The following is a 16997-nucleotide window of genomic DNA, read 5'->3' as shown; positions in this document are numbered from 1 at the left end:
TATAGTAAATACAAATATAATACATACCATTTTATATAGTAAATACAAATATAATACATACCATTTTATATAGTAAATACAAATATAATACATACCATTTTATATAGTAAATACAAATATAATACATACCATTTTATATAGTAAATACAAATATACATATTTCATGTAGTAAATGTAAATATATCATTTCATAAAGTAAATGTTTTTACATTTAAATTCTTCCACAGGCATACAGAATATGTATTAGAAATGAGACAGGCATATAGAATTTATATGCTTTGAAATGAGACAGGCATACAAAATCATTTTGCTTGGAATGATGAAATGAGACAGGCATAAATTTGTATGCTTTGAAATGATGAAATGAGACAGGCATACAAAATCTGTATGCTTTGAAATGATGAAATGATACAGGCATACAAAATCAGTATGCTTTGAAATGATGAAATGAGACAGGCATACAAAATCTGTATGCTTTGAAATGATGAAATGATACAGGCATACAAAATCTGTATGCTTTGAAATGTTACAGGCATACAAAATCAGTTTGCTTTGAAATGAGACAGACATACTTAATATTTATGCTTGGAAATGATGAAATCAGACATGCATACAAAATCTGTATGCTTTGAAATGATGAAATGAGACAATCATACAAAATCTGTATGCTTTGAAATGATGAAATGAGACATGCATACACAATTTGTATGTGTTGAAATGATGAAATGAGACAATCATACAAAATCTGTATGCATTGAAATGGCAAAATGAGACAAGCATACAGAATCTGTAGTATTTGAAATGAGACAGACATACAGAATCTGTATGCTTTGAAGTGAGACAGGCATACATAATGTTTATTCTTTGGAATGAGACATGCATACAACATCTTTATGCTTTGAAGTGAGTCAGGTATACATAATATGTATGCTTTCAAGTGAGACAGGCATACAGAATCTTTATTCTTTGAAATGAAACAGTCATACAGAATCTGTATGCTTTGAAGTGAGACAGGCATACAGAATCTGTATTCTTTGAAATGAAACAGGCATACAGCATCTTTATGCTTTGAAGTGAATCAGGTATACAGAATCTTTATGCTTTGAAGTGAGACAGGCACACATAATCTGTATGCTTTGAAGTGAGACAGGCATACAAAATCTTTATGCTTTGAAGTAAGACAGGCATACAACATCTTTATGCTTTGAAGTGAGTCAGACATACAGAATCTGTATGCTTTGAAGTGAGACAGGCACACAGAATCTTTATGATTTGAAGTGAGTCAGGCATACAGAATCTGTATGCTTTGAAGTGAGACAGGCATACAAAAGCTTTATGTTTTGAAGTAAGACAGGCATACAACATCTTTATGTTTTGAAGTGAGTCAGGCATACAGAATCTGTATGCTTTGAAGTGAGTCAGGCATACAGAATCTTTATGCTTTGAAGTGAGTCAGGCATACAGAATCTGCATGCTTTGAAGTGAGACAGGCACATATAATCTTTATGATTTGAAGTGAGTCAGACATACATAATCTTTATGCTTTGAAATGAGACAGGCATACTTAATCTGTATGCTTGGAAATAATTAAATGAGACAGGCATATAAAATTTGTATGCTTTGAAATGAGACGAGAAGATCTACAGACATAACCCTTCATAAAAGAAATATTCTCTCTTTCATTTCAGGACTGGGAATCTAATGCTTCCAGGCATGTTTCAATGGTAACAGAGCTAGGTGAAATTTCTGCCTTGATAGTGCAGTGGAGGAAACTTGAACTGAAGTAAGCTGTCTTGTCCTAATTGTTTATTAGCTATTCTTTATATTGTCTTTATTCTTGCATAACCTGTTCTGTGTGTTGTCCTGGTTATTCTTTCAACTCATCTATGTATTGTCTTCTCATCTATGTATTGTCTTAATTCTTGTCTCAGCTGATATGTGTATTGTCTTAGTTTATCCCAGCCATTATGTGTATTGTCTTAATTTTTATCTCAGCTGTTGTGTGTATTGTCTAATTTTTTATCTCAGCTGTTCTGTGCACTACAATAAGTGTTGTTTCAACTGTTATGTGTATTGTTTTTATTCTTGTTACAGCAGCTATTATGTGTATTGTCTTAATTCTTATCTCAGCTGTTGTGTTTATTGTCTAATATTTATCTCAACTGTTCTGTGCACTACACTAGGTGTTATTTCAACTGTTATGTGTATTGTCTTAATTCTTGTGTCCACTATTCAACATGTCCTAACTCTTGTCTAAAATGTTCTGTGTATTGTCCTAATTCTGGTATGAATAATTTTACGTATTTGTCCCAATTCTTGCATCAACTTGTCTATGATCCCTTTTAATTCTTGTAACAACTTTTCTATATAATGTCCTAATTTCTTGTACATAAACTCAAGAGATCCCCACACTTGTACATCAACTCAAGAGATCTCCACACTTGTGTAGAGTATTCCCTATACATTAATCCTTTTTGAGTAAGGAATTTAGAGGAACCCCCTGTTCTTACACTTCCTCATGGTACCCAGTAATGCTTTCTCCGTGTTTGCACGTAGAGACGCATCACGTTTTTGCTCCTTATGAAATTCTTCGTGAGAGATATCAGTAATGGCTTCCGGTACTTTTAATTTACATAAAGGTTTGTTATCTTCCTTTACCTGAGCCCTAGTTTGCACTGCTTGGATGATCGGGAATCTGAAATCAGACATGGTTGGGAGTTTAGATCCTTGTACATTGCCAATTTTAAGTTCATAGATCAGGTTGGATATGCACAAAGCTTCCATGGTTCCGCTCAAGAAAGGTGTTTCAATATCTATCCTTGCGACAGGAATGTGGTCAATTGTCTGGTCTAGTAGCATACAAGGTGATTTAAACCCAAGCAATTGATCATCGTGGACTAGGCTCCATTTCACAACTACAGTGGTGCACCCTGTGTCTCGTAAAACAGTCACTTCCTGTCCGTTGACAGTGCCATTTGCCGTCGGTACCCGTGCCTCTGGGAAAATACACATGCCAATCGATTGGATCGCATCAGGACTGATTTCTGCACGCAACACTGGCTTGTACAGCGCTTCCTGCTTAACTTGCTGGGAAGCTTAGAGTTTTCTATCTACCAACCGTCTGCCTTCAATGGCTACTGCAACTCTCTGGACTGGTCCCTTCCGCTTAGGACAATTGGGGGAGATATGACCCCCCTCCTTGCTAGTGAAACATTGCTTGTCCTTGTGCCTTCCCTGGTTGTCCCTGCCAGGTTTTCCAGGTTCCCTGTGTTTCTGGTCCTTGACCTGATTCCCACCTTTGTTGTCTTGCGTGATGAAATTCTGTGAACCTCCCCGAGCTTCAGCGAATAAATATGTCTGTGTGACCATGTCAGATATATTTGTGAAGGACTTTTCCCTCAAGAACAAATATAACTCCTTGCCAAAAATTGTCAATAATTGGTCTCGAAGCAAAAAATCAATAAGACCCTGAAATGTCTTAACGACCTTACCACATTCCACCCATCGCTGCAAGTAATTGCAGGTCCTACTGACGAAATGAGTGAATGTCTCGCCTCTCTCGGGTTTGGTATATTTAAACTTCTTGCGAAACCCTTGCTCGGTTAGCTCATATTTCTTCAGAAGTACATCTTTCAATGCAAGATAATTCAGGAAATCGGCCATGGATAAATGCGAATACACGTCTAACGCTTTACCTTTCAACAATGCGCTAAGATGAAGCGACCAATCTTCTTTCTTCCATTTTTGTACCATAGCGTACTTTTCGAACCTGTTTAGATAACTGTCCATGTTATCGTTATCGTCTTCAAATGGGGGCAGTTTTGGACCTTGCTGTTTAAAATCATGTTCCCCCTCCTTTTTAGTTTGCAATAGTTCAGAATTTCTTTGATACTCCCTATGCCTACTTCTATCTTCCATCTCCAAAGTGTCTAACCTTACTTGTTTTTCCCTTTCTAAATTCTGATCTTCTACTTCTTTAAGCAATTTTATCTTCTCCCTCTCTGCTTCCCTTTCCCATTCTATCCTTTCCTTTTTGGCCTGTTTTTCTGATTCTATCTTCCCCTTCTCTAATTCTATCTTCTCCCTCTCAAAAGCCTGTTTCCTTTCTTCGGCTTCCCTTTCTATCTCTAGTTTCTTCCTTTCTAGTTCCCTCTCCTTTAAGCGTTGGTCCCTTTCCCTACCCTGTTTTTCATGAATGAAGTTTCTAAGGGACTCCCCTTGATAGACAAACTGTTTCCCCAGTTCTACAAGTTCTTTCATTGACATTTCGAAAGTTTGGTCTGACCAACTTAAGGTGCAGTATTATGCAAAATGCATAATTATTACAACAAACCGCATTTTCCTTCTGCGAAAGGCAGCAAAAACATGAAACATTTACTAAAAATAAAGTAATGTTATCTGTCTACTCAACCTCATGGTCTTGTCAAGAGCATCTGAAACACACAAGAAAGGATACAAATATAATGAAACAATATTAGTGTTCCGTTAAATCCAAAATGATTCCACTTCTGACACCATTTGTAACAAGATAACTGGTTGCAATTTACGGATTCACAACAGAACACTTCTGACGATGATATAAATACAATGTTTAATAACGGATGACTTAAATGAGCAACTAATTATGAAAATGTGCATATATATATATAATCCAAATATTGGATTTGATTAACATAAGAACGCACAGATGTAATGATGAAAAATACACAACGATTCGACAGTGAAACGGTGGATATAGTTTATTTACTCAGGTAGTAAACGATGTAAAATTTTACTCATGTATTAAAATGCATTCACTCAGGTAGTGAAATTATGGTGATAAAAAATGAGGGACAGAGATACAACTTATCTTTACAGTCCCAAAAGATACAGTGGGTTTTACGAACCCCAAAATTAGCCCACGGCTAACAAGCTACATGTATGGAGATACACTCCGTCATCAGTACACTGTTTCAGCTTCACAGCTGCTACAGACTCTGAACACTTGGAACACTTCGAAACACTCCGAACATTAGACCCTCTGGAAATTAGACACTCAGGACATTCTGGGCATTAGACACACTGGTCACTTCAGACACAGATACTCTGGTCACTCCAGACATAGACACTCTGGTCACAGACAGAGACACTCCAGTCACAGACACTAGACATTCTGGACACCCCAGATATTAGACAGTAGACATTCCAGACACCTCATACATTAGATCCTCTGGACACTCTGGACACTGGACATTAGACACTCCAGTCATAGACAGTAGACATTCTGGACACCCTGGACATTATACCCTCCAGACACTCTGGTCACAGATGTAGACATTCCGGACACCCCGAACAGTAGACAGTAGACATTCAGGACACCCCAGACATTAGATCCTCTGGACACTCTAGACACTGGACATTAGACACTCCAGTCACAGACAGTAGACATTCCGGACACCCTGGACATTAGACAGTAGACATTCCGGACACCTGGGCATTAGATCCTCTGGACACTCCAGACACTGGACATTAGACACTCCAGTCACAGACAGTAGACATTCTGGACACCCCGGACATTATACCCTCTGGACACTCCAGTCACAGACGTAGACATTCCGGACACCCCGGATATTAGACCCTCTGGACGCTGGACATTAGACACTCCAGTCACAGACACAGACTCTCTGGTCACAGACAGAGACACTCCGGTCACAGACAGCTCTACAGCTGAAGATGTGCAAGTCCTTGAAGCAGACTGCCCGCTGACAAGACTATTTTGTATTGTAAAGAAATGTACATACTGTGAGGTATTTATACACAGACAGTCTGTGCATTGTAGGCATTTGGTTTGTCCCATTGAGAACACTTCGCACGTGTGGCATGGGATGAACTGAACTCACTATTTCAAAATACGACACAATATACATAAATCACCCTCGGGTATCGTTGTACACAAATGCCGAAACCTGAGTACATGTATTCAATAAATAAAAGAGTTTAATTCCGTGACAACTTGTACATCAACTCAAGAGATCTCCACACATAACATAAACTCAGTATATCCTCACACTTGTACAAAAACTCTAGAAATGTTCACACTTTTACATAAACTCTAGAGAACCCCACACTTGTACATAAACTCTAGAGAACCCCACACACATGAGCATTAACTCTAGAGATCACCAGATTTGTTGTTGTTGTTGTTGTTGTTGTTGTTGTTATAGGGTTTAATGCCATTTTTCAGCACAAGATAGGCTATACATGGCGGCCAGTATTAATGGTGGAGGAAGAACCCGGGAAAACCCCGGAAAGAACCACCGACTCATGAGAAGCTACCAGCAAGCTTTCTCACATATCCACATTGGCTGAGCCTGAGACTCGAACACAACCAGACAGAGGTGAGATGGCATTGATCCCTGACGGAGAGCGCTTTAGACCACTCGGCCACTCGGGGCCCCCACCACATTTGTACATAAACTCAAGAGGTCCCCACACATGAGCATTAACTCTAGAGATCACCACATTTGTACATAAACTCTTTATATCCCTACACTTGTACATGAAGTACACATTCACATTTGTCCTCTGAATTTACCTTTGAATATCTGACTTTGCACTGTAATATACTATGCATCCATCTTCATATACTAGATCTGACATTACATGGTAATATACAGTGCATCCATCTTCATGTACTAGATCTAACATTGCACTGTAATATACTGTGCATCCATCTTCATATACTAGATCTGACAGTACTGTAATATACTATGCATCCATCTTCATATACTAGATCTGACATTACATGGTAATATACAATGCATCCATCTTCATGTACTAGATCTAACATTGCACTGTAATATACTGTGCATCCATCTTCATATACTAGATCTGACATTACATGGTAATATACAATGCATCCATCTTCATGTACTAGATCTAACATTGCACTGTAATATACTGTGCATCCATCTTCATATACTAGATCTGACAGTACTGTAATATACAATGCATCCATCTTCATGTACTAGATCTAACATTGCACTGTAATATACTGTGCATCCATCTTCATATACTAGATCTGACAGTACTGTAATATACTATGCATCCATCTTCATATACTAGATCTGACATTGTACTGTAATATATTTTGTATCCATCCTCATATACTAGATCTGATATTGTACTGTAATATACTATGACACTGTAATATACTATGACATTGTACTGTATTATACAATGCATCCATCCTCATATCCTAGATCTGACATTGTACTGTAGTATACAGTGCATCCATCTTCATGTACTAGATCTGACATTGTATTGTAATATACTGTGCATCCATCTTCATATATTAGATCTGACATTGTACTGTAATATACTGTGCATCCATCTTCATATACTAGATCTGACATTGCACTGTAATATACTGTGCATCCATCTTCATATACTAGATCTGACATTGCACTGTAATATACTATGCATCCATCTTCATGTACTAGATCTGACATTGCACTGTAATATACTGTGCATCCATCTTCATATACTAGATCTGACATTGTGCTGTAATATACAGTGCATCCATCTTCATATCCTAGATCTGACATTGTACTGTAATATACTATGCATCCATCTTCATATACTAGATCTGACATTGCACTGTAATATACTGTGCATCCATCTTCATATACTAGATCTGACATTGTACTGCAATATACTATGCATCCATCTTCATATACTAGATCTGACATTACACTGTAATATACAGTGCATCCATCTTCATATACTAGATCTGACATTGTACTGCAATATACTATGCATCCATCTTCATATACTAGATCTGACATTACACTGTAATATACAGTGCATCCATCTTCATATACTAGATCTGACATTGTACTGTAATATACTGTGCATCCATCTTCATATATTAGATCTGACATTGCACTGTAATATACTATGCATCCATCTTCATGTACTAGATCTGACATTGCACTATAATATACTGTGCATCCATCCTCATATACTAGATCTGACATTGTACTGTAATATACTGTGCATCCATCTTCATATACTAGATCTGACATTGTACTGTAATACACTGTGCATCCATCCTCATATACTAGATCTGACATTACATGGTAATATACAATGCATCCATCTTCATATACTAGATCTGACATTGTACTGCAATATACTATGCTTCCATCTTCATATACTAGATCTGACATTGAACTGTAATATACAGTGCATCCATCTTCATATACTAGATATCCAAGAATCTTTGCTTCCCAGTGGTAATATTGTTGCATAAATGAATCTTTAATTTATGATCATAATATCCCAGTATCAAAGAAATCGTTGGCTTCTAATCTTAATACCCCACCATCAAGTAATCTTTGACTTCAGATGGTAATACGGTATGATCAGAAATCTTTGGCTTCTAATCTTAATAACCCAGCATCAAGTATCTTTGACTTCAGATGGTAATACTGTATGATCAGAAATTGTTGGCTTCTTAATAACCCACCATCAAGTAATCTTTGGATTCAAATGGTAATACTGTAACATGAAATAATATCTGGCTTATAATTGTAATACTGTATCATGAAATAATATCTGGCTTATAATTGTAATACTGTATCATGAAATAATCGTTGTGTTCAGATGGTAATACCCATTCATCAAAGTATCTTTGGCTTCTGATAGTAAAACCTCTGCATAAATTTCTGCGCCCCATACATTTAATATTCACATCAGCTAAACTTGATATGTTTTTGGTTGCAGCTGCTGGAATAAGGCTTTAGACAATGAATTGAAAAAAGTTCATCAACAGGCCAGTAAATGGTGGTTCCACTTGTATCAGATCATAATGGCTGCGCTCCAGGATGAGGGCAAAAGTAATGACCCTCAGGGTGATCTTCAGGGTCACAGCACCAGTGAAAGCAAAAAGAGCAACAAAGTAAGAATTTTTCAGGTATATTTGGTTGTATTGTTTTGAAGGAAAAAAAAGTTTACAGTGTCAGAACAGAAAATTTCTTATTACCAATAATATCTGTACATACACACTGATAATTATATTTATGTGAACTGTTCAGTTAAAACCAAGATTATATGTACCGTATTTTCCGGCCTACAAGTCGATGTGGAGTATAAGTCGAATTGACCAATTTTGTAAATTTTTCGTCCTTCGTCCATATATAAGTCGATTCGGAGTATAAGACGAGGCCAGGTCAATAACTTGGCTTTGTATTTTATACTAGTAACTTCCGGTTGCATGAATATTGATGGTATCGTTGTATGATATTCCATATTACCGGCAATCGTGAAATTGCATTACCGATGCTAAAATGCTTGTGATTTTACATTTAATTGACAGAGCTGAATAAACAGTCCTTGCTTGTTTTATTATAATTGAAAGCACATCCATGTTGTAGTTATTTTATTACCTGTAGTTACGAATGTAACTTATACAAACTTGTCATTTTCTATCGTAAGTTTGAAAGTCACGGACTCCGTTAAATCGATTCGTATATATATATATATATATATATATATATATATATATATGTATGTATATATATACTATTTTTTAAGTGTTTGTTCTGTTTGGACTTGGATATAATTAACATTTTATTACTAATCTATTCAATGATATACCCCACTATTATCTTTATCGGCGAGTTCGAATACAAAGTAATGGGTATGATCTCTTGTCCTTATAACAAATTTTGTATGGACAATGACTTCAATAAAATGTTGACAGATTTTCATTTCCCTAAAAAAAGCCTCATTTCCCTACTGGCAGCCTCGCTGATTTGACCTATTCTGTCGATTCATGCCCTCAATCTGGTTTCAATTATAGCCAAAGCGCTAAGCATGTTTAATTACCGTGTAAATAACACTGCATAGCCATGTGGTTGTTGTGACAATGTACATCGTAATTAAAACAAGAATGAATTGTTGATTTAGAGGTGTTTATTGATAATGGAATATAGTCGGGTCGTAATACATGAGGATTATCACAATCGTCAGGTAACTCAAAATACCGTCTTTTTTCTCTTTGCAAAAGCTACAAATAAAAACCGCCCTGAATAAAAGAACGATCTTGTACACGGACAATTTGTTTCATCTCTCTCTCTCTCTCTCTCTCTCTCGTGTCTGTGTTGATTCTGTAAGAAAGAAGAGACTGCAACTTTTAATGTTGGGACTCCTATTTTTACCATAACCTTTACCCTGGGATCGTCCTGGGCTTCGCCAATGTCACAAATTGCGATTTTGTTTCCTTATTGGCGACAAAAATATCCCATCTGGCAATTTTTTTGGCGAAAGACTTTTTGGTTATTTAATTTGTACATATAATCATGGATTTGGACTGGATAAATTACAAGGGAGAACGAAAGGAAGCCACAAACTTGACTAAGCAATGCATTGGAATCAATCTGTTACACAAACAATCCTTAGTTCGTACTGACAACCCCATCTTTACAGTGCATTGTTACATCATAATCTGCTTATGCTGACATCTGGGCTGAGTACTGTATGCTGTGATACAGTCAATCATGCTACCGAACTATACCTACAACTGACCGACTTCTGAAGACGCGAATAGAACAGATACAATTAATTGAATGGCTAATCCTTCTGTTGTTTTTTTTGTTTTTTTTTTTTTTTACATATACCAATACAAAAGTTTTGCTGAACCTTCATAGAAAACTGATAACCATTGAAGTACCGACTACTGCGTATAAATACAAAGCAAATGGAAACAATCTCAATCACAATTATATGTCGCCAGTGCAGCATTTTACTCATTGATCTTTTCCTTTTGCCATTAATCTGTGTTACGGCTGCAGAGACTTAAACTCCGCAACAAGAAATATCAAAAAAAAAGAACAGTTTTGCATAATTAAAAATATTTATTTATTTCTCAAAATACAGGAGTGAAAGAATCCCTAAATTGGGTGTGAATTTATGCTTATATATACGGTCCAATATTGCCAGGTGTTGACTCATGTAAGTTTCATTCGTGGGAATGGAGATCATATTTTGCTTGTTGAGAAAATTTATACAGCATTCAGTGATCATTCTTGGGATTTAGGAGGCAATTCACTACATTTTTCCGGTGAAGTTTTTACCGGTACGGTAAATTGTTTTCTTTTATTTTATGTTTGAGAAATAAGAAAAAACACGCAGAATGCAAAATAAATAATGACAAAACTTACAAATATAAACGCAGTCATATTAGTTTATGACAATTTATTGACATAGTAATTTAACATGAATTTGTACTTCTATGTGACCTGTTTTCGATTATGCCGATTATAGAGCAATGTCAATAGGATACCGGATACTGTAATCCATATATAAGTTGATGCAATTTCAATGACACAATCCATATATAAGTCGATTCGGAGTATAATGCGAAGACCGAACTTTCAAGTCAAAAAGTATCGACTTATACGCCGGAAAATACGGTAGGTTCATGAAGAATTCATATTTTAGTTTTTAAATTTAGTATCTTTGAATTTCATTTTTTAAATTTACTATCTTTGAATTTCATTGATGACCAATATGATCATTGTTTAACTGATGTTTTGTTGCTGTTGGTGATATTAATTAAGTGTTTATACTTTCTTATATTTCCTTAACCCCTTTTAAGATTTGTTAATACTTTTGATGAATGATTATTTAGCAGAGACAATTCATTCTGTGACATGTTTGCTGACCCATTTGGCCTTGAAGTTAATGTATTACATTTTACATTACTGCATTGATCATGGGCTGAACATGCAAGTCTTGCAAAATTCTGGCTTAGAATGCTGTGATGGGTGCTGCTTGGTTCAATCATCATAGACTTCTCCCTCAATATCTTGCATGTAATTAAGTACAAAAACATGGACTGCATGAATGATATATCTTGGTTTCATTTACCAATGTTTTTTGTGATTTTCTTCGCATACAGCAAATAGGGGCCAATTTTGTTGCTATTTTCTAGCAAAAATTACTGGCACCCGCACCTGATCCCATGTTATAAGAGGGTTTGTGAAATATCTGGGCATGAGTTGTCAAGAGATTGGTGTACTGGGAACTAGTAACAATTCAGTCCTGTTTCTTGGATGCATCGTCTTTGTTTTCAGTCTGTATTAGTGAAAAGTTGTGTCCATACCTTTATATTATAAGCACAGTTATTTGCATGCAGGAAGATAATTGCTTGAGCACTCCGACCGACAAATTTGTTCTTTTAAAATAAAGTTGCAGAACCAAGATTTATTTTTAATGAACCAGTCACCTATTTTAATGAAACTTTACTCACAGGGAGAATCTGGTGGTACTGGGCAATCAGAGCTTGTAAAGACATTACAGCAGTTTGTAGAGCAGTCCTCACTGGGAGATTTCCAGGTGCGACTTGACATGCTTTTAGCCTACCACTGTCACCTGGTTACCATGCAAACCACACCTTTACAAGGTAATTTCTTTCTGAACGGTCACTATTTGAATATGAATTTTGAAATTTTGTAGGTTTTCTTGTTTGACCTAAGAGCTGTATGAAGTTTTTGAGAATTGAATAGTTGTGATTGTTTTAATTAATAATATCTTGTATTCAGATTGCGGACAGTGTCAGTGATTGTTTTAATTAATAATATCTGGTAGATGGTGAACAGTGTCAGTTATGTGAAAAGTTATATTCATCCCATTATGTAGGAAAAATGAGACAGTATCTGATTGGTATAACTTAATGTTTAGAAAATGCCATTGTTATTCTTGAATTGAACATGGCTATTATTTGTGAAAACATTGTTTTGAATTTAACAGGGCTACTGTTTCTTAAAACATTCTACTGAATTTAGCAAGGTTCTTTTTCCAGAAAACATTGCAGGCCTGCCAACTATTATAATTTTGCTATAAGTCTTACAAAAATGATGCATGTAATATAGACTTAAAGAATAAAAGTACAAGTTATAAAAAAAAAATTATGGTCAAATCCAGATTCAGGCATGCCCGTGTTTGATTTGGATCCAGGTTTCATATTAGATTCAGGGAACCATAGTAACTTTACAGGAGTACCTCAAATGCTTTAAACTGCATGCGTTCTGTGATGCAAAATGTCTGCATCATCACTGTTGTTTATTAGAAGTTTGTAAAATTGGATTCAGTGATACAATTTCTGGACAAAAGGGACGAGTCTCTTAAAATGTTTTAATAGACAGTACTGAAGAATAAAAATGAGTATTTTGGATTCTTAGGGAAATTATCAGGAAGGGCAATAATTATGTTTATTGGACATCATGTGTTGATTTGAGTATGTATCATGGCAGGAAGGATGGTTGCTGTTACCACTTGAAATTTAATATTTCTTGTTAAGGATTACATTACACTGATAGATAGAAGGAAACCATTGGGCTTCATATAGTTTGAAACTGCAAACTTTTTAGTTAAACACAATGTTTATCATTGCTGCTTTTGTCTTGAATCACACTTCTGGACTTTTAAACGGATATTTGTAAGCTTGACAATAGCAGTACATGATATTTTTGTTACAGTTTCCAGGAAACTGGACGTCTAACTCACAGTAAAGAATAGCCTGCCTCACTAAGAAGGTTTTGTTAGGGTTGGCAGGTCTGAAATTGTATTGGATTTAATAAGGCTACTTTGTGTTAAAACATTGTTTTGAATTTAACAGGCTTTGGCTTTTTTTGTTAAAACATGCTGAATTTAATAATTCCATTTTTTGTTAAAATGTTGTGTTCAAATTAGCAAGGTCACTCTTTGTTAAAACTTTGTATTTTGAAACTGAAACTGACAACACTTTATAAACACTTTATACCGTCTCAATGTTGATCATTTATCAGTCATCATAACTGAAGTTTGGGAGGTAAACATAGCTTTCCTGCAGGGGCTGTGTTATTTACCATGCTGTTTAGTTCCAGCCTAGTTCATAGCATAGGCACTGTTTCATTTCATTTGAATTAAATGCTTGTTGAATTCATGAATGTGTTAGTTATCTCTCCTTGACATTGGTCTGTATAAATTGTTTCTGATATTGCCATTACAGGTATGTTGATGTCATTGCTTTGGAACTTGTACCAGTTCTATTCCCAGTTCTCCTCTGTTGTACAAGATGAACTGACAAGGCTCAGAAAACCTTTGGAGAAGGAGATGAAGGTAACAAACCACAAAAGAGATGTTTTTAAGGCTACAAAGAAAAACCATAAATTGATTGCTATATGGTACACTTACAATTACTGAGAGGAGATTACACTATATTAAGTATATGGGGTTGAAGACATACAATAAGAGATAGCATAAATCGAAAATTACTTCCAAAAATGCAAATGGTGGGACCCAAATACATCTATCAGGTCAAAAAGAGATGTAATTTGTTTATGGTGGTTGAAAATGTCATTACTAGTTGCATGTTTATTCTAGAAAGTTCAGACATTCCATTATCAGCCTCCACTTATATGGGTCTTCTGTTCAGGGAAGCTAGTTCTTCATGATTGAATGACAACCCACTTTTTGAATTTTATTTTGAACATTTGAGTCAGCATTTTATACTTGGAACTGCCACAGCATTTTGTACTTGGAACTGCCACAGCATTTTGGCAGAAGATTCTTTTTCATTGACTATGTGCTTTCTGTTGGCAAAATCAGTAAAACATTGCCGTCAAAAAGCAAAGTTGATCATCTTCAGCTTGATTTGCAAGGAACGCTGTATTCAGTAAGCCAGCTTGATTTGCAAGGAACGCTGTATTCAGTGCTGTATTCAGTAAGCCAGCTTGATTTGCAAGGAACGCTGTATTCAGTAAGCCAGCTTTGGGTGTACTTGATTAATTTAGCTTGAAATTAACTACATCAGTCTTTTATCTTTCTATTCTGGGTTCTGTTTCATGCACCCTATTGATGCCCAATGGGGCATCATTCTTGATAACAAAGTGACAAATATGGAGCAGATGGCACAATTTGCATTCTAAAATGAACACCAATACATCTTTTCTCATTTGTGCAAGACAGTACTAATGTACAGTAAGTACTACGACACCATTATAGACAATATATGATAATGGCAATTATCTCTTCTGTGCACATGCTGTTGAATTTTGTAATAGAAACATTATATGACATAGATTAGGTAGGTACACAAAAATCCTTGAGGCTGTAAAAATATTCTTTTAAAATATTTTTTAATCTGATACATCCGTTGATCTTACAGCATTAATTGCGAGATGATTTTGAAGAATTACAATTCTGTTTACATTTTTCTGTAGGGTTTTGTGAAAATTGCCCGCTGGTCAGACATGAACTACTGGTCATTGAAGCAGACAACAGAGAAGACGCACAGAACTCTTCACAAGTACATGAAACGGTTCCAGGTAATGTGTCTGAAATGACATATTTTGAACTTATTCTTCTGAAACAATGACAATGGAAAGGAGGTCTATTCCAGTAAAATATATTTGGGAAAGGATTTTTAATGTTGGGTTGTTGAAACTTAGATGAAACTTAGACATTGGTATCATTTTTATACTGAATAATCAATGTTCCCTGGCATATATTTTTAGCAAAGTGCCTTTCCAGTGTACCTTGTATGTTTAAATGGAACAGTTTGGCAACAGTTATTTAAATTCCAAACTAATAGACAATAATTTTTTAGAACCAGTCTTGGGGAAATGAATATCTACAATTCTCTGACAGTCTCTCCTATTTTTGGAGTACAAAAAGTTTAACACTGAGTAAGATATCAATAATGTCTGGTATCCATTGTCAGCAAACTGTATCAGGTGGGAATGAGCTGTTGGGTAATAGCTGTGTAATGCTGTGTGTCTGAAAGTTGGTAAATTGTTTATTCATTAATTTCATTTCTGTAGTGAAATCTGATGAATTAGGATTTGCAGCCAAGTTGTATGTCCTGATCTTGTTTCTGTGATATCTTCTCCTCATTATGTCGTACTACCATTTACGTCTCCAACAGAAGTCTAGCGTCTGTGATTCCACCTCCTTTTACCATACACCCACTTCTATCCCCAACAGAGATCTTGCTTCTATGGTTCCTCCTGCCATATTGGCACTTCTAACCTCAAGAGAGATCATACTTTTCTAATTCTTCCTCTTTTCTTACTGCCACTCCTATTCCCAACACAGAACTTACTACTTTGCTTTTCCTTTCTTCTGTCATACTATCACCTCTACCCCAACAGAGCTCTAAAATCTAGTTTCTTTGATTCCTCTTCCTTCTATCATACTGCCACTTCTCTCTCTAACAAAGATGCAAGCCATTCCAAATTTTTCACAATTGTTGCAAAGTTGTATTGATGATTCCATCTTCTGATTGTGGAAAATTTCCAGAAAGTCACATTTGTATGGAAAAACTTTGATCAGGACTTTCTGTATGGAAACAGGTAGGAAGAAAAGTATGAAACAGCTTCCCATATTACATTAGATGATAAATAACTCCACTCCTTGCATGAATCATTTGACCCTGGGGTCAGCCTTGTTTTAAAACATTCCTGTTATTTCAGCAATTGTGTTTGTGGAAAGATATGTGCTTTTATTATGACACTGCTAGATCTGCCAGCTTAAGCTTTGAATGTTCTGTTTTCCTTTCATATTTGGCAAATTCTTTTTAAGGCAAAATAAATTTGAGAAAAAGCCTAATTGCAAGTTTCTAAAAGATTTCTGCATGTGGTGGCAGTGGCTTTTTCTGTACTGTAAGGGAGGTAACCCACTTTGAGGACCATGCAAAATTTCTTAAGCACCAGTATGAGAGACTGGTACATAAACTTTTGTTTCTCATTTTAATTCCGTGTAAAAAGCAAAATAGGATATAAGTCAACTAGATAGGCTAAATGAAATGGGTGAAAAATGTTAGCAGAGATGAATAGAAGAGACAGATCCAGATAATTCTATGGAAATCATTAGTATCATTATGTGGTTTTTGGACCAAGCTTACAGATATAGGTCAGAGCCTTCTATATATCATGACTTTACCCATGAATCACACATGAATGAATGTACAC

The 16997-nt window shown here is 35.8% G+C and overlaps 1 protein-coding gene across 2 annotated transcripts in view; it reads left to right on the top strand.

The window, feature by feature from the left end:
- The window catches only part of LOC149772822 (midasin-like), a 270606-nt gene that overhangs the window by 176837 nt on the left and 76772 nt on the right, over positions 1-16997 (top strand). The window contains exons 68-72 of one of the 2 annotated variants that reach the window (XM_089947241.1): positions 1689-1783; positions 8767-8941; positions 12298-12448; positions 14036-14145; positions 15249-15353. In XM_089947241.1, the coding sequence (XP_089803367.1) occupies positions 1689-1783; positions 8767-8941; positions 12298-12448; positions 14036-14145; positions 15249-15353 (636 nt within the window). Of the gene's footprint in view, positions 1-1688; positions 1784-8766; positions 8957-12297; positions 12449-14035; positions 14146-15248; positions 15354-16997 lie in introns of both variants that reach the window. The other variant, XM_089947240.1, reaches the window with a different exon arrangement.

The sequence above is a fragment of the Sinohyriopsis cumingii genome, unplaced genomic scaffold (genome assembly GCF_028554795.1).
Source record: "Sinohyriopsis cumingii isolate HCF-2022 unplaced genomic scaffold, ASM2855479v2 utg001164l, whole genome shotgun sequence".
In the NCBI taxonomy this organism is placed as follows: Eukaryota; Metazoa; Mollusca; class Bivalvia; order Unionida; family Unionidae; genus Sinohyriopsis; species Sinohyriopsis cumingii.
This window is presented reverse-complemented; position numbering and strand designations above follow the sequence as displayed.